The 26,624-nt window shown below is 59.5% G+C and overlaps 2 protein-coding genes across 3 annotated transcripts; both read left to right on the top strand.

Annotated features, from left to right (window-relative positions):
• The first annotated feature begins 3,151 nt into the window (after window positions 1-3,151).
• On the top strand, window positions 3,152-11,664 carry MBD3 (methyl-CpG binding domain protein 3). Of its 2 annotated transcripts, none has more exons than XM_068980251.1 (7): window positions 3,152-3,213; window positions 7,422-7,581; window positions 8,079-8,216; window positions 9,038-9,128; window positions 9,395-9,572; window positions 10,207-10,404; window positions 10,488-11,664. In XM_068980251.1, exons 1-6 carry the CDS (start codon window positions 3,200-3,202, stop codon window positions 10,397-10,399), a joined length of 774 nt encoding a protein of 257 aa, XP_068836352.1. In that variant the 5' UTR covers window positions 3,152-3,199; the 3' UTR covers window positions 10,400-10,404; window positions 10,488-11,664. The 2 variants fall into 2 exon arrangements, with proteins under 2 accessions (XP_068836352.1, XP_068836351.1); XM_068980250.1 differs by having other exon boundaries at window positions 3,166-3,309.
• Window positions 11,665-16,844: 5,180 nt separating this feature from the next.
• MEX3D (mex-3 RNA binding family member D) lies at window positions 16,845-24,916 on the top strand. The gene is made up of 2 exons (XM_068980572.1): window positions 16,845-17,448; window positions 22,996-24,916. Exons 1-2 carry the CDS (start codon window positions 16,845-16,847, stop codon window positions 24,363-24,365), a joined length of 1,974 nt encoding a protein of 657 aa, XP_068836673.1. The 3' UTR covers window positions 24,366-24,916.
• The last annotated feature ends 1,708 nt before the right edge of the window (window positions 24,917-26,624 follow it).

The following is a 26,624-nucleotide window of genomic DNA, read 5'->3' as shown; positions in this document are numbered from 1 at the left end:
TAAAAAATTTTGACATTTTGCTCATCATGGATTTTTTCATTTTGAAATGTTAAAATAGTACATTAAGTGCCATAAATCTTGACGTTTTTGGTGCTCACTAAATTTTCTCCCTGAGGTGAGTGCCACGCATACCTTGTATCAGCTTGGAGGAACCCTTGGCTGGGGATGTCTGTAGTCGTCATGACTGGGGGGGGTCCTCCTGGCATGAGTTAGGATGGGAGGGGGCAGGGATGCTGCTCCATACCCCACAGGGCCTGGGACAGCCCCTCCATGGTAGCAGATGCAGGGGAGCGAGACCCTGCCTCTGAAAGTCTTTCCAAGGTCCTCATATGGTTTAAGCCTCCCGGTTTGATTTCTACCTTTCACCTTGTGGAGATGGGCAGGAGAGGGTGTCTGCTCAGGGACTGGGCCAGTAGGCCAAGGCAAACAGAGTTTATTTCAAAGAGCCAGTGGCCACCCAACAGGAGAGTTGGCCAGCCCCTGTCCCTCTCTTGCAGTGTTCCTGGCCTTTCCCCTTGGCATCTGCCACTGGCACCCCGGGTCAGCCACCCTCCTTGTCCTTGAGGGACTGCCCCAGAGGCCTGGCTTGGGCCAAGTAGCACCCACAGGCCCATTATCTATGCTCTGGGGTCAGCTTCCCTGAGAGGCAAGAGACTGGCGGGGCTGGTTCTTGATGTCAGATGCTGTGATCTGACACTACACACCTGTCGTGTGCAACTGTCAAAACCCACAGACTAACCCTGGAAGGTGTGGAAAGATCAGAGCCTTTGTTCACTCCCGGGGGGAAACAGAAAGGGCGCAGCCACAGTGGACAAGAGCCTGGCTGCTTCTCCAAAAATTAAACAAAGGGCCAGTAGGCATATGAAAAATTGCTCAGTGTGATCAATCATCAGAGAAACACCAATCAAAACCACAATGAGGTATCACCTCACAACTGTCACAATGGCTATCATCAAAAAGTCTACCAATAATAACACATGCTGGTGATGATGTGGAGAAAAGGGAACTCTACTGCCTTGTTGGTAGGGATGTAAATTGGTGCAGCCACTGTGGAGAACAGCAGGGAGGTTCCTCTGAAAACTAAAAATAGTACTACCATAAGATCCAGCAATCCCACTCCCGGGTATATATCAAAAAACAAAACAAAAATAAAAATAGTAATTCAAAAATATACAAGCACCCCAGTGTTCAGAGCAGCACTATTTACTGCTCTGGCTATTTACAATAGCCAAGGCATGGAAGCAACCTAAATGTCCATTGACAGATGAATGGATAATGAAGATGTGGTATATATGGATGTCTCTGTGTGTATGTGTGTGTGTATCAATACAATGGAATATTACTCAGCCATAAAAAATAACAAAATTCAGATGAAGAAAGTAACTGTATGCTAATTCATATTGGCGGAATCTAAAAATACAGCAAACTAGTGAATATAACTAAAAAGAAGCAGACTCACATATATAGAGAGAGAACAAACTAGTGGTTGCCAGTGGGGGCAGGAGCAATATACAGGCGGGGGAGTGGGAGGTACAAACTGGACAAGCTCAAAGATGTACTGCACAAGGGGAATACAGCCAATATTTGGTAATAACTGCAAAAGCAGAGTAACCTTTGAAAATCGTATACAAATAAAAAGTTTAAAACAATGTTTTGCCCTTCTCAAAAAATCAAAACAAAAAATTAAGAACACAGGATCACCAGATGACCTAGTAATTCCAGCTGATGTGCACCCAAGAGCAGTAAAAGCAGGGCTGGAGGCTCCTGCGGCAAGAAGGATGACAACTTTTTCCTTTAAGCGTCTTCACCCGTGCTTTCATTGATTACAATGCACGTGTCTATCTTCGCAACTACGATTTTAAAAAGAAAAATAAAGTCACACACGCTGGGAGAAAATACAACAGTGACCAGCACTGCCCTCCCTGCAAGGCCAGGGTCCTCGAGGCCTGGATTTGGGCCTGAACTGCACACGAGCATCCAGTGCTGGAAACCAGCTTTGTAACCGGATGACCGCTCACCCATCAGGGTGCCTGCCCGGCCACCTTGTCCTTTGTTTGTGGGAGAACAGCCCAGTTACCCGCCTTGGGGAACCCAAAAGAGAAAGGGACGTAACGAATAAGTTGCAATTACCGGGGACTTTAAACAAGTGGCACCTGTCTGCCTCGATCTTTGGGGTTCCGCCCAGGCACCGCCTCCAAGCAGAGCAGAGACCGGGAGACCCAGGGCTGCACTTGCAGGGAGTTAGGGCCTTGCGGACCCAGCTGGTTGCCCTCGGGGGAACCCAGACTCTTCCCACCCGCATCCTCCCATCCCCCACGGGCCGGAAGCCCGGAAAAGCCTGACGGGAGGCCCAGCTCACTCCTGGCACTGACCACAGCTTCGCCCACTCACTCATAAGTCTTTTCTGAAATACCTGCCCTGGACCGCCCAGGCTCAGCCCTGGGGGAGCAGCGGAGCCAGGGGAGCTCCCAGGGGAGTGTGAGGGGACATAAGAGGGAAAGGAGATTTCCGAGGAAGGTCCTAGAGCCCACGAAAACAGAATGCGGTGGACCAAGGAGGAGGCGGAAGGGGCTGGCGCCTGGGTTCTGAGGTGTCATTAAAGCGTCGGGTGGGCCTTGGGGTGTGGAGGTGGGTGGTCACCTACAATGCGCCTAGACGTGGATGCCAATGACGAGACTAGGGGAGCAGCAGGATAGCAATCCGGCACTGGACTGGCATCCCGAAATACCAGAGGGACCGCGGAGGAGGTTCGGGGAAAAGACCACTCAAGGCGGGCAGCTGAGACCGGGCGCTAAGAGGAACGCGTGGACCGCCCAAAGCGCACGCGCATAGCGGACAAGCCGCGCGCCGCCGTAGGCCCCGCCTCCAGGACGCACGCTGATTGGCGCCGCCGTTAAGGGGCGGGGCCGGAGGCGGTGGTCCGGGCGGGGCCTGCGCGGCGCCTGCGCAGCACGGGGCCCCGCGCGCGGGCGGGTGGGCGGAGCGGGCCCCCCGAGCGGGGGCTGGCGAGCGCGGGGAGGGGGCCGAGAGGGCGGCAAAGCCGGCGCACGCCCGGCTGGGGGCGGAGGGTGGGGGCCTGCGGGCCGGAACAGCCGCGGCAAGTGGCGGCGGCAGCGGCGGAGGCAGCTAAGGCGGCGGCGGCGAGCGGGGGTCCGGGCGGCAGCGGCGGCGGCGGCGGCGGGCCGAGGACCCGGGCGCGATGGAGCGGAAGAGGTGGGAGTGCCCGGCGCTCCCGCAGGGCTGGGAAAGGGAAGAAGTGCCCAGAAGGTCGGGGCTGTCGGCCGGCCACAGGGATGTCTTTTACTATAGGTGAATGAACGTGCCGGCCGGGCAGGGCCCCAACGGGCGCCTCCCAGCGGCCTCTGCGGCGGCCTGGGGGCCCGGACCGGGGCCGCGGCCTGGGCCCCGCGCGTGCGTTGTGCGTGCATGCGTGCGTGCGTGCCGGCGCGCGGCGGGCGCTTTGCCCATTGCGCGTGCGTGCCCGGCTGGGCCGAGCCCGGTGCGCGTGCGTGTCCGGCGAGGTCCTGTCTCAGTGCGCTTGCGCTTCCCACGCGGCCGCATGGCCCTGGAACCGGTCCCGGGCGCGCGGAGGCCTTTGTTCGGCGGCCGCAGCGAAGCGGCCGGCTGGGCAAGGGGCACCCCGATTCGAGCCAGATGCCGCTGGGAGGCAGGGGTGGGGGCTGGGCTGTCCCTTTGATCCGCGTGGGGCTCTCCCGAGCCGGGCGCAGCCTGGGCGGATGGGGAGCCAGGGTTTCCGGAAGCAGTATTGGTTCTGGGGGACCAGGGAAGGCTGCCTAGGGATGTAGATTCCTGGCCCCTTACCAGGGCTGCTGGGCTCCAGAGTTGCATGTCTTTTAAGATCCACTCTTCTGTCCTTCGGCACCGTGGGTAGTGGCCCTTGCAGTCGCCAGACCAGGGACACGGCCTTTGTGAACCCTCCCCCATACCCAAACTGGACGGAGACCTGCCCTTGGCCTGGGTGAGGTAGCACGGACCCACACCTCTGTGACACAATTAGTAAGAGGCTGGAACCCCAGCCTCAGACCGTCAGCCACCTGCGGTTTGCTTTTCTGTTCCTTTTTTTTCTGATTGGTGAAGATGCTTTGTTTCTGAGCCGGCTTTGATGGCTCCCTCCCCTTTGCTTCAGGACCCTGGTGAAAGGAAGGCAGGCAGGCAGGACACCTGCCACGTGTTGAATGCCTGCCAGGTGGTGAGGAGTGTGCAGCAGGTTCAGGGCCTTTGCTAGCCGCCTTTTGGGAGGAGTGAGGGAAGTGAGCAGGAAAGGGATGGCAGTTCGCCCGGGACTAGCTCAGGTTCTCACGTCGGAAAAGCGGAAAAGCGCTGGTAGCCCTCCAGTGTACACTGTGATTGGCTGTCGTCTGGAAAGGTCAAGCAGGAGATAGTGGGGTTACAATCAGCATCTCTTAGGGACCTGTATGTATATTCCCCTTCACTGTATCTGACTGCATGGCTGGCTCTTTAGAAAACTTGAATCCTGGTTCTGTCCTCCCACGTGCCTGAAGTGGCCTCTGGCTAGGAACCACGTGCCCTCATTTAATTCCAAGCACACTTGGGTACTTACTTCTTCCTTTTAGATCCAAAGACTGAGGCAGGTCTCTGTGCCTTTAATCCATTGTTAATTTAGTAGACGCCTTTGTAGCAACTGCTGACTATTCAGCTGGGAACAAGCCCTAGGTCTCCTCTCCTGGGTGACAGCTGGTGCCCCAGTCATCAAGTGCCCCATTGCTTTCATAGTTACAGGTGATGACATATGCAGGGGACTCTGAGGGGTGAATGACAGGGTGCCTAGCTGAGCTGGGGGTAGGTCAGTGAGGGCTTGTCTGAATAGGTGGTCCAGAGCTGAGCCGGGCCTTGGAGCCAGGAGGAGTGTCCAGGCAGTGGGAGGAGCCTGCGAGGAGGCTCAGGAGCTGAACGGTGGCCAGGGTGGCTGAAAGGCCCCGTACTGCCATCATCTTAGGTCTCGTCCCCACCTGCTCCCTACCTGGGAGCCTCTCTGGGCCTCAGACAGTGGCACCCCACTCCAAGGCCCTGGTCCTGAGCACTGGGATCTGGTGGTAGGGAAAGCCTCCAGAATGGGACTGGACAGATCCCATGAGAGGTGACAGAATGGGGGTGTGGGGTCCAGTGGCTCTCCCAGGCCTCTGGTCTAGGTAATCTGCATGGTCCCAGGAAGTGGGAGATCTGGGGGCTGTGATAAGAAACCCACAGTGTTCTCTGGGATATGGATCCTTGGCCTTCTCAGCCCCCGATGTGGAGCCAGGTGCCCAGGCAGGAGCACGTGGATTTCCCTGGTACTCTTCTCGCAGAGGGAAGGCAGCTCTCAGGACTGTTGAGTCGGACATAGCTGCCCTTGGATCCTAGCCCGGCCCCTGGGCACATGGAACCTTGGTGTCTTGGTCCACAGAGTATTGGGGAGACAGTGTTCTTTGTAGGAGAGGTGGTGTCACCTCACATACTTGGGGAGGGATTATACACACACACCCGCCTCCAGCTTGGCAACCAGGCCCTGAGGACTGGGAGATGAGGATGAAGCAGCTGACTACAGCTGTGGCTGTCATTTACAGTCCAGGCAGGAAGTTGAGGACTTGGCAGTTAGCGTCACACTTTAGGGTGAGTGGAACAGAGAGGACTTTGCGGAGCTCGTTTTAAAATTTGGAATACCCTTAGGAAAACAGGTGGTGCTCAGCAGATCGGCCGCCTTCCCTGAACAGCAGGCTCAGCTTGGCTGGAACCAGCTGTGTCTTGCTCTTAAGACCTCACAAGGCATCTTGGGTCACAAGCTCCCTTATAGGTCTGGGGTTGCTGCCCACTCCTCACCCCTCCCACAGCCCTTTGTCCACGCTGGGCACTGGCTCCCACCCCCACAACACCCCAGTGCTTCAGGGGACCCTCCATCTGGCTTCTGGCTGTCGATCTGCTCCCCGGGGTGGGCCTTGTTCTGTAGAAAGGCCACTCTTGTTGTATGTCAGGTTTTACCAAATCTAGATTTTTTTGTTTTGTTGGATAAAATACCTCGGACATCTTTATGTACCAATACAAGTCTGCAAAAACTGTTTTTAAAAAGGATATATAGTTCATGTTTTGCATGATTCAGTTTTTTAAAGTGTCCAGCTCAGCAGTTTTTAGAACATTCACACACATGGTGCAGCCATCACCACTGTAGTTCTGGAACGTTCTTGTCACCTAGAAGAGACCCACATCCATTAGCTCTCCAGCTGCTGGCAGCCCCCACCTACTTGGCCTCACTTTCACTATTGTGACAGCTTTACTGAGGTAGGAGACATCTGTACTGTCACCTGTGTAAAGCATACAGATCACACATAGTGCAGCTGTCACCATGGTCATGGTAGACCCTTCTGTTCTTCCAGAAACAGCCCTAGACCTCAACTACCTCTGCCCCATACCCCTGCTCCCAAGCCCTAGATCTGCAGCCTGGATTTCTGTTTCCCTGGCCTTGTGTGAGCAGGACAGCAGTGGGTGGGGGCGAGGGCTTGTCTAGGTCCTGCCTCGGCCCATGAAGCTGGAGTCAGGATATGAACTCTGTTCATGTCAGCCAGCACAGGGAGTAAGGGAAAAGCAGATCTTCTAGAAGAGTCCCCAGCGGCCTTGGAACCCTGGGGTGGGAGGCGTGGAGGGCAGAGCTGGCATTGCCCAGCTGATATTCAGCATGGGTTCCATATTGTCGCTGGTCTGCAGTACTCAGGGACACCTGGAGGGGGCAGGTGTGGGCTGGCATGAGCTCAGACTAAAGGCCTTCAGGAGAGGTCTACAAAATGTAGCCCTCATCAGCCTCAGATGGAGAGTGGCAGGGACAGAGAGCAACAAGGATGATTTGGATGGGTGCCAGGCCTGCTGGAGCCTTCACGTGTACAACTCACTAGTTCTTGGGATTTTCGTGGCTGAGTGAGGTCCCCTGGTCGGGGGACACCCAGGCCATTTCCCTCGGCCAGTGTAAGTCAGCTTCCGTGAGTGACGAGGCATCATTGTTTTTGCCACGTGTGTCGTGATTCCTTTTGGATACTTAGAGGTGGACTTGCTCTGTAACCATTAGAGGAACTGCTGGACTGTCTCTCAAAGTGGCTGCACCCGTCCTTGTCCCCAGTGACCAGTCCTTACTGCTGGTGCAGGGTCCCATGCTGGTCACCTGCGGTGTGAGCTCTGAGAGGCGAGGCAAGGCCTGGCCCGGTCCACGGGCTGCACAGGTTGCAGAGCCTCACAGCCAGGGCTCAGGCTTCCCAACAACACTGTCTGCTTCCGGAATGTTCCAGAAATGTCAGCCAGGCTCCCAGGGCTGGCCCCATCCTGCCATAGGCAGGGGCATCTGTCCCTGCTCTTGGCCTTGGCATCTGCTGTGCTGGGGGAATGGGTGCCTGGCCTCCGCTGACCCTCTGTGTCCGCAGCCCAAGCGGGAAGAAGTTCCGAAGCAAGCCTCAGCTGGCACGCTACCTGGGCGGCTCCATGGACTTGAGCACCTTTGACTTCCGCACGGGCAAGATGCTAATGAGCAAGGTGAACAAGGGCCGGCAGCGGGTGCGCTACGACTCCCCGAGCCAGGTCAAGGTGAGCCCATGGGAGCTGCTGCTGGGGGCAGCGGGGGGAGCTCACCCCCCACCACCACCACCACCCCCTGTCCTGGAATTAGATGCGTGGCTGCTCCTTGGGGGAGACTCAGCAGCTATGGAAAAGCAGAAGGAAGATCGGGACCTGCCCATCACCTACCCAGGAGAGGCCCAGCTGCAGTCTGTGCTTGGGCACCTAGCACCTGGAGTGTCTACAAGTCTCCAATAAACAAGTGTTCAGGGACTTTGTCCCCTGCCCTGATTGCAGGACAGAAGTGGCTAAGGGCGCCGGCCCATGCTCTGCAGAGAACGGGGCCATGAGGCAGGAGGGGGCAGGTGTGTGTCCACAGCCCCCAGCCAAGCTCACCAGGCCTGGGCATAGCATTGCCTCTGGTCCAGAGGTGCTGGAGGGTGTGCTGGGGACCCTGAAGCCCTGGAGCACAGCTTTCTCACTGACAGGAAGGCACTCTGAGGACCTGCCCCATCCCATGTCCACAGGGCAAGCCTGACCTGAACACAGCCCTCCCAGTCAGGCAAACAGCATCCATCTTCAAGCAGCCAGTGACCAAGATCACCAACCACCCCAGCAACAAGGTGAAGAGCGACCCCCAGAAGGCTGTGGAACAGCCCCGGCAGGTAAGCCTGCACACACACCTTGATGCTTGCGGCAGCAGGCCTGCCTCTGGGTCAGGTGGGCTCTGGAGCTTGGTTCACTCTTCAGAGCCCAGTTGGTGGGCCCAGGGCCCCCAGCACTGTTGATCAGGAACTGTCATCCTGGAGTGCACTCCCACAGGAAGCAGTCTCCCCCCTCACACACACACACAAGGGGCCTCCTGGGCACCACTGTCACGAACAGGTCAGTGATGTTTCACATATGCAGTGTTACTGTTTTCCAAAAACCAAGACTTAGCACGTTTTCGCATGTGTTACAAACACCCAATAGATAGCGAGATGTGGGGGTACTGGCCCGGGTCAGGAGGCCATGGCTGGCAACAGGGGTGACACTTGGGAGACCTGCAGGGCAGGGGTCTCACTATGGGCAGTGCCCTTGGTGCCATGTGGGCTGCAGCCTTCCAGGTAACAGGTCAGAAGCCTCTGTGTTCCCACCCTCCCATTTAGGTCTTCACCCCTTAGACACCCTTCCCGGGTCTCAAGGTAAAACCTGAGGGTGCGAGCTCACTGTATGCCCAGGGCCTCAGGCCCGGGCTCAGACCAGGTGGAGATGGCCTCCTGACCCCCAACCCTGGGGTGAAGGGACCACAGACCATCCAACAGCAAGTCAGATGTCTGGGGTGTTCATCCTGCTGGAAATGGGGTTGGGGTTTCTCCGCCCTGGGGTGCAGATAGCCCCAGCAAGTGTGGGGTCAGAGGTCACGCTGAAACCCCAGCCCCTGTGTTGCCTTCTATGGGGGCGGGTGGCCTGGGAATCGCCTCGCCTGATATGTGTCTGGTGGCAGCTTTTCTGGGAGAAGAAGCTGAGCGGCCTGAATGCCTTTGACATCGCGGAGGAGCTGGTGAAGACCATGGACCTCCCCAAGGGTCTGCAAGGTGACCTGCCACAGAGGGAGCAGGGGACAGAGGAGGGACAAGGCTCTGGCTCCCCCAGCCTGGGGCCAGCCAGGGTGCACTTGACCCTGGGGACGGGACTGTCACTGGTCCTGAGAAGCCTTGGGGGTCTGGTTTCCCTGCTGTCACTGCGAGGGCAGCTTGTGCTCCTGTGTCACTGCAGGCTGCCTACTGCAGAGAGAGGTTCGGGACAAACCTGTAGAAGGGCTGAGGGGGCAAGGCTGGTAACCATCTCCCATGCCCAGCAGGAGTGGGTCCCGGCTGCACAGACGAGACACTGTTGTCGGCCATCGCCAGTGCCCTGCACACCAGCACCACGCCCATCACCGGGCAGCTCTCGGCCGCTGTGGAGAAGAACCCTGGGGTGTGGCTCAACACGGCCCAGCCGCTCTGCAAGGCCTTTATGGTGACTGATGAGGACATCAGGTAGTTGCCTCTTGTTCCTCCTTCCCCAAAGGCTATGTGCTCCAGAGAGCCCAGGTCTCTTGGCCATGCAGCAGCTTCTCTGTGCTGGGCTGTGAGCCCCTCAAGGGGCTCTGGGTGGGGGGTGGGCAGGAGACTGCAAGGCAGAGCAGCTGCACCTAGAGTGCTGGCGGTTGGTGAGAGGGGAGCCTCGTGAGAGGTGAGGACCCCTGCTTAGACCACACACACAGGCCTCATGTGGAGGGAGTGGGTAGGAGGTGACAGAAGTGATAGGTCAAGACACAACTGTGTGAGAGTCTGGGCGACGTTTAAAGCACCACTTAGAGAAATAGAGTCAGCAAGGTGGGGACCACAGGGCCCAGGCAGGACTGTGGCCTTGGTCCTGCCTGGAGGGGGCCCTCTTGGCCATCAGTGTGGGGGCACCGAGGATGGGCTGATGATGGTAGGAAGTCTCGTCCATATAGAGGGGGCAGGCATAAAGGCAGGGAGGGCCCAGGGGTTGTGGGCCCAGGTTGACAGCGGCCCTCTCAGCAGAGCTGGTTTGGGGAGGGGCAGCGGCAACTGCAGGTGGGACAGCGTGGGGCTCGGGTCTGTCTGAGACCGGGAAACCCTGGCCACTGGGTCCCTGTGTCCCCAGGAAGCAGGAAGAGCTGGTGCAGCAAGTCCGCAAGCGGCTGGAGGAGGCGCTGATGGCCGACATGCTGGCCCACGTGGAGGAGCTGGCCCGGGACGGTGAGGCACCGTTGGACAGGGCGGGCGCTGATGAGGAGGAAGACGAGGACGACGAGGAGGAGGAGCCCGACCAGGACCCAGAAATGGAGCACGTCTAGAGCAGGTGCCACCAGGCCTGGCCTTTTGTGCCTGTGGCGGCAGCTCTGGACTGGCCAGGCACTCACGCCACTCAATCTGTTTCTGCAGGGGCCCCGCCTGCCAGCCTGCCCGCATGGGGCCACCTCAGACTCGGCCCTCACCCTGCCCTGGTGTGCCCCCTCCCCTGGGCCACAGGAGCTCGGCTGAAGGACAGCCCCTCGCCTGACGGACCCCCCACATCTGCTTCTCTGAAGTGCCCGGCCCGTCCGCAGGAGGCCCCTGCTCAGGTGGTTGCTCCACACCGCACTCAGGCCAACCTGGTCCCCACGGCCACTGCCCTGAGCTCCTCACACAGGACAACTGCCACCAGGCTGTCTGCGAGGGTTCCTAGGACTGGAGAAACCTATGTGGAACAGTCTCGCCTCTAACTTGTGCCCGTGAGGGGTGATGTCCCAGACTACATGTCAGCGCTCCCAGAGGCAGTACAGGATGGCTCCCCAGGCCCACCAGCTGGGCAGCGGACCCACAATAAACTCAAGGTCCCCCGGGGGCCAAACATCTCCGTTGCTGCGAACCTTGTGTTGGCCGCACACAGACGGGAACTCGGGCCTCAGCGCCTGAAGACCTCGCTGTCTCTGACCTGGCCTAGCCTGACGGAGAACTGCTCACAGCCAGACTCGGGCCAGGCTCCAGGCTAGCGCCACCCTCGGGCCTGGGTCTCATCAGGTGCATCTCCGGCCAGCTTGGGCAGCGGCCTCCGCAGAACAAGGTGAGCGGAGTCGTGTTGCCCCAGTCCGAGCAGCCCAAGGGCCTGGGCAAAGGGAGACCCTGCTACCTGAGTGGATCCCAGCCAGCACCCTTGCTGCAGCCCATCCATCAGCATGGAGGTTTGAGCCATGGCCAGTGTGGCCTGTGAACACCAGACCTGTCCCATGCCTGCCGTACCTGTGGCCATGACTGTCAGGAGAGGCCCGGGTCACTGCCTCGTTTGGACTTGTCCAGACTCCCTGGGCTGTTTGTGGCCTGCTGGCGGGGTGGTAGTGGCCTTGGGAACCTCCGGGGGCCGGGTCACACTGCCGGCTCCCTCTTGAGGACACCAGCCCGGGAGGCTGGCTGACCCTGTCCTCCCAAGTTCAGTCAAAGCACAAAGCCTTGAAGACTGGGCACTGCCCCGTGGAGGCTGCAGCACCACTTGCCCAGGTAGCCACAGGCCCCAGGAAAGGCCCTCCGCTGCAGCCCTGAGGGGAGCCAGGAGGCTGTGGGAGGCTTCTGTGGGTGGTGTCGAATAAAGCGTGTCAGGCGAGTATGGCCTAGGGCTTTGTGTCAGTCCAGATCCGGGGGTTTTGTGTCCACGTGCCGGGAGCCTCCCTCAAATTCATCGTCTCCCTGAGCCAGAGAGTGGGAAGGATGGTGGATGGCTTCCCCGTGGCCCTAAGCGGGGTCTCCTGATGGTCAGGCCCCAGCAGTGTGAGCGAGAGAGCTGGTCCCACCCACCCAACTCCAGCAGCCCCTCCACCCCTAGGGGAGTGGTCATGGCTGGCTTTTCTCCTGACCCAAAGCCAGACTTAGGAGCTGGGAGAACCCTGGCTCCTCCACTGCCCGGCCACCTAGCCTGGACCCTCAGAGCTTCTGTCTGCATCCACAACTGGTCAGGGCTTTGGTGGCCTGGGCCCTCCTCACTCCTACTCTGTGGCTCTTACAGGCATGGGCAGGGCCAGTCCCACCAGAGACTCCAGGGGAGCACAGGCTCCTGCCTTTTCCAGCTCCTAGAGGTGCCGCATCCCCAGCTTGTGGCCCCTTCTTCCCTCTATCCTCACAGCAGTGCAGCATCTCCTGCCCCCCTCTTAAAGGACCTTGTGTTGACACTAGGACCCCCAGGGAATCCAGGGTCATCCCCATCTCAGGGGCCTTAACTTAATCCTTCCTGCAAAGTTTTCTCTGCACTATGAGGTGATGTGTCCACAGGCCCCAGGGTGACTGGGGGACATTACCCTGAAGATAAGTTTCCTGTTCAGTGGAGGCAGCTCCTGCCTGGCCATGTGGCCAAGCCCCTGCAACCTCAGCTTCCCCCAGCTCACTGTAGCCTCTTGGGCCTTGTCGCTGCTATCCCTTCAGGGGATAAAGAGTTGTTATGGAAGCCCTGGAAACCTATCACCTCAGGATCCCCCAGGTTCATGGGCCGGGGGTGACGGGACAGTGATGCCTGGCAACAGGGACTTTCTGGTCAGAGGAAGCAGCAGGACTCCCACCAGTCACATGTGGCCATGGATATAGAGATCGGTGACAACTTAGGCACTGCATTCCTCAGCTGCCCTGGCCACATGGGGCTGGGGGCCATGACGACAGTAACAGAACACCTCCACACTGTCCAGAATAGGGATGCTGATCCTCGGTGGGGTTGGAGGGAATCAGGGGTTGATACCCACTGTATAAGATCAGGTGAGGCTTTTCAAAAAGTGACTGCCAGGGCTTTCCTGATCGCTCAGTGGTAAAGAATTCCTCTGCCAATGCGTGAGACATGGGTTTGATCCCTGATCCAGGAAGATGCCAACATGTCCCAGCAACTAAGCTTCTGCGCCAGAACTGATGCTGGTGTGTTCTGGAGCCCGTGCTCCACGACAAGAGAAGCCACAACAGTGAGAAACCCTGAATCTCAACTAGAGAGTAGCCACCACTCTGCAAGCAGAGAAAAGCCTTTGCAGCAATGAAAAGCCAGCATACCCAATAAATAATTTTTTTTTTTTAATGATGGCCAAAGTGTCTATCCAATGGTGAATAGAAAAATCCAGCTCCTCCAGACACAGGAGTGTCACTTGGCCACAAAAAACAGAGAAGCCCTAACACTTGCTACCATGGGTGTGGACGGGCCCTGAGAACACGCTGGTCAGTGAGAAGCCAGACATAACCACGCCATGATGTTAATTTTAGGGGTCAACTTGACCAGGCTGAGGGGCACCCAGATAGCTGGTAAAACATTTCTGGGTGTGTCTGCACAGATGTTTCTGGAAAAGATGAGCGTTTGATTCAGTAGACCGAGAAATTCATCCTCACCAATTTGGGTGTCAGCCGACCCATCAGGGACCTTTTGCAACAGTTTCATTCTGATCTACTAGACTTTAAGAGCAGGGGTTGAGAGCATTTTAAGTGACCATCCAGGCCCCCCACGCCAGATGCGTGGGTGTGGTGGGGGGGTGGTGATTAGCGGTTCTCAGCTTGGTGATTCTGCACCCAGGGAGGTCTGGTGCATTGCATTGTCCCCTCAAAAGATACATCCGGATCCCAGCCCCTAAATCTGTGAGCAGGACCTCGTGTGGAAATAGGATCTTGCAGACGTCACTATTAAGATGAGGTCACACAGAGTAGAGTGACCCTGAACCCAATGCCTGGTGCCCTTATAAAAAGTGAGGACATAGCCACACAGGGAGATGAACACCCTGCGATTCAGGGGTGGAGGCTGGACAGATGGCGCCACAGAAAACTACTCCAGGGAGTAGAGGAGAGGTGACGACTCCAGGCATAAAGTGGGTAGGGCCAGGAAGGCTGCTCCATATCCCACAGCGTCCCCCCATTCCCTGCGGATGCTGTTGATTAGTTGATCAGTCGTGTTCAACTCTTTGCAACTCCATGGACTGTAGCCCCTCCCCAGGATCCTCTGTCCATGCAATTTCCCAGCAAAAATACTGGGGTGGGTTGCTATCTCCTCCAGGAGATCTTCCTCACCCACAGATCGAACCCATACCTCCTGCATTGGCAGGTGGGATTCTTTACCTCTGAGCCATCAAGAAACACCCCGCCACAAATGTCCACAGTGCCAAGGGGAGTACCCTGCCCAGGGGTCCAGGACTGCCATTTCATTTGTAGCTTCCCCCAACCCCCATCCACCTTTCTGTCCATCCCTCCCTTCATCTTATTTCTGGTACATTTCGAAGGAGACACCACCCCCTGCCCCTAAATACTTCAGCATGAAAAGCACTTAAGAGATTGGTGGTTTGCAGTTCTGAACGGACTTTTATTTTTTATTAAAAGGATTTTTAAAGCACATCACCACAGGGCCATCATGAACAAATCCACACGTACATACAACAGGTCATTGTTCAGGTGTCTCCAACTGCATGTTGAAATCAAGGCCCCAGAGTCCCCATTCCCCCTTTTCATTCTTGTCCATTTCTTGCCTGACAGCCTTCTTTTAAAATCGTAATCTTTGCTTCTGATGATCAGTTCCCCTCAGTGGCCTCAGTCAAACCCCTCAGATGATCATCCAGCCCCACAAAACTCACCTTCCTAGCGCAGCACCTGTTTCTTCATTTACTTACTCCCTTTTTTTTGCTGGAGTGCATCCTGCAGTATACTAAGCTAATCTGTGATGACCTGCGGCCTGAAACATCCTGATTTCTCCTTCCTCTTGATATGGACCTTGGGGTCAGCCATCACTTTCCCTAGGAACCTCGGCTTTCTTCCTGATCCTTTGGAATGTGACCCGAAAGCCCTTAGTGGTCCCAGGACACCTGAGTCCCCAAACAAGTTGTGGGGTCCTAGCTATTTGGAGGCTCTGGCTCCACTATCCCATTATTTCCTGGACAACTTCTGTCCACTTTCCTCTATTTTCTCTTCCCCCACCTTTTGTCTCTTTGCTTGGGAGAGTTCCTGCTGATGGTGAACTCCTGCTACTGTGCTGTTAACTCTCACCAGTCCGAGCTTGTCTGAAGAACACATGTGTGCATGCATGAGCACCCACAGGGGTGCACCCAGGACAAGCCACTCTGGCCTGTTCCCCATCTGTCACCAGTAAGGGCTGGATACCACTCTGCCCCAGCTCAAACACTGTCTCCTCCATTCCTGGCCTCTCCTCTCCCCACCCAAACCCCTTTCCAGCATGCCACCCTGGGTGGGGTCCCAGGAAGGGGGAAGGATGAGCAGGCACCAAGGCCCCTCCCCACGCCCTGCCCCCAGGGGGACTTGAGGCTGGCCAGGTGGGCCAGGGCAGGTTCCCCTGTTCCCTGAACACCCGCTAAAGCCAGCAGAACTTTGGGTGAGGAGACAGGACAAAGCCTATGGCTGGAACAGAGGGAGGCATGGGAGGGAGTGCCGGGGTCACACACTGAGTGCTTCCTGGGAGCCCAGCAGTTCTGTAGCTCCAGTGCCTGCCTCCAGGAGCCCAGTCCTAGCGGGGAGGGGACACACATAAGTCAGGATGAAGTAATCAATACTTGAGAGCATTCAAACACAGAAAAGGAAAAAAGTTCCTCTCAGACCCCAGGAGAGAAGCTGGATGGTATGTAGCCTGGGGTCGGGAAAGGCATGAGAAGGAGGCAAGGAGCTGAGAGCTTCAAGGGGCAGGGGGCACCTGCCAGGAGAGACAAGAGTCCACGAAGAGACGAGACTAGGTGCAGCTATGGCTGAGGGACTCCATGGAATTCGGGGCAGGAATCCAAGTCCGGTGAGGATGGCAGCAGACCCAAGGCAGAGACCAGTGTTGGGCAAAGGGGCAGGCCGTCCCCTCTCGCACCCAAAGAGCCCATGCAACTGTCCTGAGGTTCCGCGGCATCCAGCCAGGGACTGGGGCCAAGGTCCCCTTGGCGACTCGGCGGGCCAATCCTCCTTCCAGCCCATCTATTTACATGTAAAGGGAAACCGGAAGGCTCTTTCGCCCCAAGGGCAAAAAGAAGCCCCCGAAGGGCCACTGGAGGCCACTAGGACAGGATGGCTTTAGGCGTGGGCACGCGGGGCCGCTCTCGGGGAATTTTACCCAGCGGCGCGCACGTCCGAGGGCTCTGGCCTGTGGAAACCAGCCAAAGCCCGGAAACACCACCACTTAGGGGATGTGGGAGCCCGTGACCTCCCGGGGGTGCCCAGAGGCCAGGTGTGCACGGGGGCCGCTGAGAGGAAGGGGACTGGAGTACCGAGCCAGGCCGGGGCGCTAGGGGTCTCCGAGTGGGGAGCCCGGGACCCCGGCGCAGAGGCGAGGATGGAGCCGGACGCCCTCGCGCACCCTGGGCCCGGGCCGCCGCAGGCACCTACCTGCGGCCACGCCCGCACGTGCCAGCGCGCCCGGCCCGCCCGTGCGCCCGCGGCAGCGGTGTCCGCGCCACGTGACACCCCCGCCCGCCCCGCGCGTGCGCCCTGCCCGGCGCCCCATTGTTGGCGGAGGCCGCGTCACGGGGGCGGGGCCGGGGCGGGGCGGCCGGCGGCCCGAGGGAGGCGGCGGGAGGGCGGAGGGAAGGAGCGTCCGCGCCGCCGCCGCCGCCGCCGACTAGCCTTCGCCGCCGAGAAGCAAGCAGAGCCGCGCCGCGCCGCGCCGCCGCCGCCCGCGCCCGAGCAGCCCCGCCGCCGCCCCGCCCCGCTGCTGGATGCCGGCGGCCGGCGGCCGAGCTCCCAGAGGCGGAGGGCGGCGGCGCGGGCGGCGGCGGCGGCGGGGGCGGCCGGCGACCGAGAGGCGGGAGCGCGGGCCCGAGCGCTAGCGCCGCCATGCCTAGCTCCACCGGACAGCCCGACGGCGGCGGGGGCGCGCGCGGCGGCGAACCCGGGGCGCCGGTCTGCGAGGACCCCAGCCCGGGTCCCCCGCCGCCGCCGCCGCCGCCCCTGCCCGAGGGCGCCGATGAGGCCGCGCCCGCGCCCCGGCCGCCGCCCGAGCCCGACGACGCGGCCGCCGCGCTGCGCCTGGCCTTGAACCAGCTCTCGGGGCTGGGGCTGGGGGGCGCGGGCGACCAGGACGAGGAGGGGGCGACCGCGGGCGGCGGAGACGGAGCGCGTGCAGCGACTGGGGGCGCAGACGGCGGGGCCGCGGCGGAGCCGGCGCCCCCCGACGGGCCTGAGACGGGGGCGCCCGGGGTGGCCGTGGCCCCCGGCCCGCTGCCGCTGCTGGAGCCGGACGTGAGTCCCCCGCCGCCGCCTCGGCCGTCGCCGCCCGACGTGTTCGCAGGCTTCGCGCCCCACCCCGCGGCGCTGGGCCCCCCGACGCTGCTGGCCGAGCAGATGAGCGTGATCGGCAGCCGCAAGAAGAGCGTGAACATGACCGAGTGCGTGCCCGTGCCCAGCTCCGAGCACGTCGCCGAGATCGTGGGGCGCCAGGGTGAGTGGCCGCCGTCGGGGGCGCCGCCCCAGGGGTTCCCGCGCGACTCGCCCCTAGAGGGGCCGCCCAGCCCAGCCGACAGCTGGACACCAGACCCCGGCCACGCCCCGCGTGGGCTCGGGCCTCGGTGGCCGCCTGTGCGCCTTTGTCCTGCCGCTGGCCGCGGGAGAAAGTTGGGCGCGGCCCGCGCTCCTCCCCTCGGCCCTCCGGCCCCGCTGCTGCCTTTGTCTGGGCTTCTCCAGCCTGGAGAGCGCCCTGCGTGCAGCTCACTGCTGGGCCGTGGGCTCCCGGAGGTTCCATCCCGGGGATAAGGAGGTTGGGGACGGGCAGTGCCCTCTCCACACCCAGAAATGGCCCGGGGCGGTTCGCTCGTGTGTGAGGGGGGCTAGGGGCGAGGGCATTCTGGCAGGGTCAGGAGAGAGATTTGGTGGCACAAAGAGGGTACACCTTAGGACTTGCCAGCCTGGGCACCCTGCTAGGGGTGGGGAGCAGGACAGGGTGAGCGAATATCCCTCCCGCTGTCAGCCCCCAGTCAGGGATCTGGGGTGTGCACAAGGACCCCTTGTGAAAGCCAGTTGGGGGGATCCAACCCGACAGCCCTCCTCTGGCCAGGGTGTGGGGGTCCCGAAGCAGCATTGTCGGAGGTCTTTGCAGCCGCCCCATTGTTCTCTTTGTTAGAGAGCCAGGCTGGGTGACATCAGGCCGGCGGCCGCTCATTGGCCCTGGAGCTGCGGGGCGGGCGGGCCGGAGGGTGGTGGGCAGTGCCCGTCCCAGCACATACCCACCCACCCTGTTAGCTGCCTGCCCACCAGCCTCAACTTTCTCTTGCCCACACCTCTGGGCTCAGGCCTCCCTGTTGGTCAGCCAGGTTCTAGAACTTGGGGTGGGGCCTGGGCGGGGCTTGTGATGGGGCTGGGGGACCCTGCCTCTGGGACCTGGGTCACAAGAGCTAGAGAAAGGTGTGGGGGGCTTGAATTGCAAGATGACCTGTCACCCTAACTGCCACGGGCAGAGGACCACAGGAATACCTGGACACCACCCTCTACTAGTTCCGGGTGGGTGGGGCCTTAGGGCCAGCAAGCCTGCTGCTTCGACCACAGGTACATTCAGTCATTCATTTGTCTGCCCTTCATGTGGACACAAGGAGGGCCAGGTGTGGTGCTAGGTCAGGGGACTGCCATAAGGGGGTCCTTGGCCATGGGCAGGCACCAAGAGACCCCAACTGAACACTTCCCCTCCCTGCCCTGTCCCCTCCCAGCACTGTCCCCTCCCTGCTCTGTGCCCTGTAACCGCACTGGGACCTGGAAGAAGATAGCCGCCCCATGCCAAGTGTCCAGAAGCCCACTGTGGGCAGATGTGGAGACTTGAGGCCAGGGATGCCACCCAAGGTCACTAGGCTGATCCGTGGATGGTGGAACATGAGGGCAAGCCCCCTGTGGATGCACCCGGCAGCACCTGGGGGCGTGGGCAGTAGGCAGAGGGCCCCGAGCCCTGGTCTTATCTGAGCCGCCTGGTGGCTGAGTCGTCAGGCTCCGCCCTGTCTTCTTACTTGTGCCTCTGGTACCCGTTTACCAGGTGTCCGCCTGGGTTCCCACTGATGGCAGGCAGCAAGGCAGGGAACCCCCCCCCCGCCCCACCGAGCTTTCCCTGAATCTAGAATGGCTCCTCCCTGCGACAGGAGGTAGGGGAGAGCACCTCAATGGAGGTTTTTGTGAAAATTCTCAAGCAAGATGCTGGTTCTCTGCCCAGTCCCGGCTGACACACAGTCGCCGCCCCGTAATAAGTCGGGTGCAGGGCCTCCGGGTGGAGCACACATGCCAGAACAGGTCAGCAACTTCAGCAGCCCTTGCTCCCCACTCTTGAAGTATCTGTGGCTCCCGTCTTCCCTCACCAGTTCTCAAGCCTAGCCTGGAAGACACACTATGCCCTTCTTCCAGTCACAATCCCCCACCCCGCCCCGTCTACCCTGTGGGTCCCTGAACATGGAGCCTGTCCCTTTTTCCTGCTTTGCTGGCCCGAGTGCAAGGGTCATGGCCTGCCCTGAACTTACTCTTCTGTCTGACCCCTGGTCCAAGGCCGCCCCTTCCCTGGAGTTCATGGAGGGGGTGTGCATTTGTCCAGCCTCCTCTGGCAACCAGAGCCACAGACCTGGGCTCTCCCTTTTCTGGACAACTCCATGCTCCTCCGTGAGCCTCAGTCTTCTCCCCGCTAGGTTTGTGCAACTTCTGGGCAAGGGGTAGGGACCATGACCCCTGTGGTGCTCTCTGGTCCCTGAGGCTGAGAGGCCTGAGGGACTGAGAGGAGGGGGCCTCAGCTTGCCCCTTGGTATCCCCTAAAGAGGACCTGCCACCTCCAGGCCAGGAGGGTAAAGCGGCAGAGGTGGAAGTGCAGCCAGAGCCAGCTGGTAGGGCCGGAATTTGCACTCTAGTCTCTCAGACTCTTTTTGCACTGTGGGGAGAAAAGGTGAGCTGGGAGAGAACTGGCTCCAGGGTTGGATGTGTCAGGAGCTGCCCCCTTTCCACAAACAAAAAAGTGGAAACTCAGAAGGACCAGTTGGGGGGTGTCACCCCAGCCCATCATCAGAAGTGGGCAGGGCTGGCACATATCTGCTGCCATTGACCTTGGCCCAGTTCCTTCCAAGACCCACCCCCATCCACCCCGGTGCCCTCCTGCCTGGCTCCCCTTGCCATAGTTTGCAGTGTGGCCATGACTGGGATGTTGGGGTTGGGTCTTCAGCACCAGGCCTGACCTGCCAGCCACCTAGGGTCCCCTTCATTGTCCCTCAGTGAGAGGGGCCTCTGCTAGCTATTCTCTGCCTGTGTATGGCCCCATCCCTGTGGGATGATCCTAGGGTGATGGGGGCCATGCCTTGATATTCTTATCTACCCACCCAGAGTGGGGAGCATAGGAAGAGAGCCATCCCCAGGCCCAGATTGGGGGTCGCAGCCTTCTCTGCTTGCACAACGGGTCCCTATTTCACACGGGAGCCAGCTTTGTCCCCAGACATCCGACTGTGACTCAGCCTTGCTCTGGGACAGCACCCCACTGGGTTGTCCCAGCACCCACCTGCTTGTGGAATGCTTTCCCCACTGTCCCCTTAGCCGGGAGCACTCCCCCAGCACACAGCCTCCTTCCCACGTGGCCTTGAGAGGTTCCCTGGGTAAGTGTGGTCTGTGGTCACCTGCATGAGCTCCCGTGGGACCTGGTTCCTTGAATGCCTAGTACACTGAGTGCAGGGGTGGCCTGGATCCTGGTCCAGGCTCATGTGAGCAGCAGGAAGCAGGACTGCCTGCAACTAGGCTGCCTGTGGGGACCCGAGGCCCTGCCTCTCTGAGGGGAGGTCCGGCCGCTATGGGGCTCGCTGAGGCCGGGGGAAGTCACCCGCCCTCCCCAGTTCTCTGAGTTGGAATCCTTGGTAGGGGCAGGGCCCAGGAATCTGCATTTCTGCTGTACCCACCAATTGGCAGTAGCCCTCAGGGTCACTCCTGGAGCCCCAGTTTTCCTGTCTTGTGCAGTTCCATGCCCCCAAGCTCTGCCACCTCTAGGGGTCTTAGTGGGGGGTCCAGTGGCTATCACAGCTGAAGTGGGGATCTTGAGCAGGGTTCTGTTTGGCCACTGAGGGCTCCACCCGAGGCTGCTCTCAGGTCAGGGCAGGATGGGGTCCCATGAACAGGAAGCTGCAGGGTTCCACCCTCCTTGAGGCTCCCCAACGAGGGCAGGCTCCAGTCCCTGGCCCATTAGATCCTGCCCAAAACCTGTGAGGCTGGGTCTGTTTCTGCTCTCTTTTGACAGATGAGGAAATTGAGGCATGGAACGGTCCCTCAGATGCCCAGAGTACCCCCAGTGTACCAGCCTTACATCACAGTCCCCCAGTCTCAGAGAGTTCAGAAAGTTAGACATAAGGTCTGAGAAGTGTGTACTGGGGCCTGTCCCAGTATAGTCAGGGTGGGCTTCCCTGGAGGAAGGCATGCCAGGCTCTGATGTGATGCAAAGAAGGAAGAGGATATGAAAGTAAAGTTGCACATGGGAAAGGTCAGGTGCAAGGGGACTGCAGGAGAGGCCCTTCCCAGCAGCAAAGTGGGGAGGAGACCATCGGGGCAGGCACAGGTCAGGGTGCCTTTGGAGTTACCAGAAAGGCTGGGCAGCCACCAACAGGAGGACCTCGGGTGGGCATGGAGGAAATGGCCAGGGACCAAGAGGTGAGGCTGAGAGATGGCAGACCCCTGCTCACCTACCCTGCTTTTATTCAGCTGTGGGTGAGGGCGCCTGCCCGGGACCCAGGCTCCATCACTCTGACTTCATCAGCGCAGAAGGCTTGCCCGCTAACTTTGTATCTTTTCTTGTTGAGAACTTAGCCACACTGTTGACTCCACTCAGAGCCGCCCTCTGTGCCGCAGGGAAACAATATTCTTGTGTCCTTCTGGCTTCGCAGTGCTTAGAAGGTGGGGGACTCCCAGTCTCCTGGGCCCCGTTCAAAATGTCTCAGAAGGCCCTGGGGTGGGGGTGGGGTGTCAGGGGCCTGGTTGAAACCACACCTGGCATTTCGATTTCTCATGGGTAGCTTCCCCTTAGCCCTGGGAGGGCTGCCTAGATGCTGAGTGAGGTGCCAAGTCAGGGACCCTGCATGACTGATCCTCTCCTCAACAGATGTCCCAGCCCTTTTCTGCAGGGTCAACCCTGCAGACTACGGCCCAGGGTCAGCTGGGCAGCAGTGATGATCCCCCAGGCCATGTCCCCGGCTTCCCCTCAGTGGCTGGGACCACTGGGGGGCCTGTGGAGGTGTTTTGACCTGGGGCGGAGGATCTGCTGTTGGGGGAGGGTCATGTGATGAGAAGTTCCCACCACCCAGGCCTTGGGTTCCCCTCCAGGCGGTCTGAGAGTTGGTGTGAGAGAGTCTGCGTTAGTGTCCTCTGTCCAGTACAGTGGACCAAATGGCTTGAAACTAGAACTGAATGCTCTGCAGGGTGGGAATCTGAAATCGGGGTGTCGGTGGGGGGCATGCTCCTTCCAGAGGTTCCAGTGGAGGGTCTTCTCCTGCCTGCCTCCAGGCTTCCAGTGGTGCTCACGAGTTTTGGCATCCTGGGGCTTGTGGCCACCTTCCTCCAGCCCTGGGCTCCGTCTTCACATGACTGTAATCTCAGGGACACTCTGTGTACCTCCCTCCACGCAGCCTCAGTGTCCGCTCTGGTCCTACAAACCCCTGCCGCATAGCAGGGGGATTGTCAAAAAGGCAAAGAGAGGCCCTGTTGTAGGTTGAAAGATGTCCCCCCAAATCCATGTCCGCCTGGAATGTCAGAATGTGACGTTACCAGGCAAGAGTCTTGGCAGATGTAGTTAGAGTGTGGTCATGATAGGTTGGGGTGGCCCTGAATCCAGTGACCAGTGTCTCTATAGAGGAAGGACGTGTAGAGTGGCTGTCTGGTGTTACAACTGGAAGGTGGGGGCGCCCACCCAGGTCACCGGCTGTCCAGTGCAGCTGCGGCCCTGGAGGGACTGTCCGGAGGAGGGGTCCCCACCCTCACCATGTCTCCCCCTCCCCTACCCCAGGGTGCAAGATCAAGGCTCTGAGAGCCAAGACGAATACGTACATCAAGACTCCAGTGCGAGGGGAGGAGCCAGTCTTTATCGTGACCGGCCGCAAGGAGGACGTGGAGATGGCCAAGCGTGAGATCCTGTCAGCTGCCGAGCACTTCTCTGTGATCCGGGCCACGCGGAGCAAGGCGGGCGGGCTGCCGGGTACGGCACAGGGCCCACCCAACCTGCCTGGACAGACCACAATCCAGGTGCGCGTGCCCTACCGCGTGGTGGGGCTGGTGGTGGGGCCCAAGGGCGCCACCATCAAGCGCATCCAGCAACGGACGCATACGTACATCGTGACGCCTGGGCGTGACAAGGAGCCGGTGTTTGCCGTGACGGGCATGCCTGAGAACGTGGACCGGGCACGCGAGGAGATCGAGGCCCATATCACACTGCGCACGGGGGCCTTCACTGACGCCAGCCCCGACAGCGACTTCCACTCCAACGGCACAGATGTCTGCTTGGACTTGCTCGGGGCGGCCGCAGGCCTCTGGGCCAAAGCCCCCAACCCCGGCCGCCGACCCCCAGCACCCACAGCCAGCCTTCGTGGGGACACTGCGCTGGGCGCCCCGGGAGGCCCTGAGTCCTTCTACGCAGGCAGCCGTGGGGGGCCACCGGTGCCTGTGCCGGTGCCGGACGCCGGCCCAGCCAGCCCCTACAGCGCTTCTGGCAATGGGGGCTTCACCTTCGGTGGGGATGGTCCTGGGGCCCCCACGGGGCCACCCGCCCCCGAGGACTGCGACTTTGGCTTCGACTTCCTGGCGCTGGACCTGACCGTGCCCACCGCGGCCACCATCTGGGCGCCTTTCGAGCGGGCCACCCCGCTGCCGGCCTTTGGTGGCTGCTCAGTGGTCAATGGGGCCCCCGCGCCGCCAGCCCCAGGTGCCCGACGCAGCAGCGGGACCGGCACACCACGCCACTCACCCACGCTGCCCGAGCCCGGTGGCCTGGGCCTGGAGCTCCCGCTGGCCCGCCGGCCTACACCGGACCCAGTAGGTGCCCTGCCCTGGCGGCCCCCACAGGGCTCCCTGACGTCCTTCTCAAGCAGTGCCAGCTTCTCTGCAGCCACCTCGCTGCCCAGCAGCTCCTCGGCCTCCTCGTGCTCGGCGCTGGACTCCAGTGCCCCCGAGAGCGGCCGTAAGCCCCCAGCGGCCCCGGCGCCTGCGGCCCCGGCGCGGGAGTGCGTGGTGTGTGCCGAGGGTGAGGTGATGGCCGCTCTGGTACCCTGCGGCCACAACCTCTTCTGCATGGACTGCGCCGTCCGCATCTGCGGCAAGAGCGAGCCAGAGTGCCCAGCCTGCCGCACACCCGCCACCCAGGCCATCCATATCTTTTCCTAGCTGGGCCCCTGGCGCGCCCGCGGTCCCACCCCCACCCCCGGGCCATCAATGGGTGCAGGGTGGGTGCGCAGGGCCTGGAGGGGAGGAAGGGGGTGGGGCATCGGGCTGTGTGGCCAGTGTTTACAGACGAGCTTTAACTCTTCCGGTCCCAGGCATGGAGACGACGCGGCCAAGCGGCACCTCAGTTCTTAACAAATGACAGTATTGAGTCGACAGGTTAAAATAAACCAGAGAGAAAAGGCCTGCTTGCCTGCTTGCACTTTTTATTTAAGACACTCCCTACCCCCTGTCCCCTCCAACCCCTGCCCCCAGCCCAAGGTGATCTTTTTAAGAAGAAAAAACAAAACACAATTTTTAGAACTCTGGGTTATACTTCTTTTGTATGTAGCGGATATCAATTTGACAGTGTTTGTTTTCCCACAGTCTCAACCTCTGTAGAAACTTCCAGGAGGAGGATGGCTCCCTTTGGGGGGATCATATGGTTACCCTGTAGTATGTAAGCCGCGCGCAGGCCGGAGGGGGGTGGGGAGGGGAGGGGGCGAGGGGCGTCCGGAACTTTCTAACTTTTTTTTAATTATTAATCCCTTTCTGCTGTGGTTTCTGTTGACAGTTTTTAATTTTTGTTTTTTTTTTTTTAAAAAAACTTTTACTTTTTACCTCTTGTGTATATGTAGGGAATTTATAGGGAAATATGTACTTTATGGAATAAATTTTAAGACTAAAATATATTTTATTTTAAATAAAGTAACGGACCTTTAATCTTACACAGCTAAATTACTGATTATATATTTGCTGAGCTGACCTAAGGGTTCAGAAAATTGTATCAAGAGTTTTATTTTTTGACTTCAAAGCCTTCTTAATAAAGTCTTTTTACTACACGTGAGACCTTGGCCTGGTGTGGGGTGGGTGGGCATGGGGGAGGGATCGGGGTGGGGGCTCAGATCCAGCCCCACCCACCTAGTCTTCCAGGTCAAAGCATTAGGGCTCAGGATATCCCGCTTCTAGGCTTTTCCACAAGCCAGGTGCTGTTGGCATCTTATCGGGGTTCTACAGAGAGGTGGTCCAGCCAGGTCCTCTTATCCTCAGGACCCCACATTCTAGGGGACAACCAACCATGGGGACAGCTGTGAGCCATGTAGGGGAGTGGTGATATTGGTTGCTTCCTGGGGCACCTGCCTGCTGCCGTGGCACTCCCATGCCCAGCAGGATGACATTGTATAGAGGAGGGGTAGGTCTTCCTCCCAGGAGGGGTCCTGAGGTCTCCTGGGCCCAAGGAACATCTGAATGATAAGCCTCAGGTGTTGTCCCCCAGGCATCTAGTTGGGAGCAGAGGACTCTGGGGTGTGGGGCTGCCAGACATGGTTCTTCAAGACAGACTGGCCCAGAGGCAAAGACTGGGGAACCACATATTGGACTGTGGGCTGCTGGCAGGGGCCACCAGAGCTCCAGAGGTGGGAGGAAGCTGTGGAGTGAGTTGAGGATGGGATGTGCTGACAGGGAGGGGCCCAGGACTGCTCCAGGGACAAGCCCAGGGGCCAGGTGACCACAGGCTGCTGGCTCAGGGAACAGGCACTGAGGGACCTGGAGAACACAGCCCACTAGGGAAACTAGGAAGACGGCAGAGCATCCTGGAGGGCTTTCAGGAGGCCAAGAGTTTGGGATAACAGGAGCATCTGAAGGGGCAACAGGGACAGAGAGGAAGCAGCCAGAGATGGAAAGGGCACCCCCAAGAGCAAATGGAGGCCACCTCGGACCTTCTGGTCGAGAGTAGTCACCCCAGACTGTGGAACCCAGGTGGGTCTCAGGACAGACCCCGTGCATCCAGGGTTCCAGTCTAGTCCTGCTGGAATGTCCCCATCTGTAAATGGGGAAACACCTAGGTCCACACTCCCGGCACTGGTGAGGCTCCAGCCTTGGAGTGCATTGGTACATTGGCCTCCAAAAGATACAGCCGTGGAACCTATGGGTGGGAGCTTACAGACCAGTCTTTGCAGCTATAGTCAAGAATCTTGAGATCATCCTGCATCAGGGTGGCCCTGTAAGAGAGTGTCCTTATAAGAGAGCAGAAGTCACAGATATGCGGGCAGAAGCTGTGTGACCCTGGAGGCCCCTCTGTCCATGGGATTCTCCAGGCAAGAATACTGGAGTGGGTTGCCATTTCCTCCTCCAGGGGAATCTTCCCAACCCAGGGATTGAACCCGTGTCTCCTGTGTCTCCTGCATCACAGATGGATTCTTTACCCTCTGAGCTATCAGAAAA

Source organism: Capricornis sumatraensis, chromosome 9 (assembly GCF_032405125.1).
Source record: "Capricornis sumatraensis isolate serow.1 chromosome 9, serow.2, whole genome shotgun sequence".
Classification (NCBI taxonomy): domain Eukaryota; kingdom Metazoa; phylum Chordata; class Mammalia; order Artiodactyla; family Bovidae; genus Capricornis; species Capricornis sumatraensis.
The sequence above is the reverse complement of the archived record's forward strand: the minus strand, read 5'-3'. Positions and strand labels throughout refer to the sequence as shown.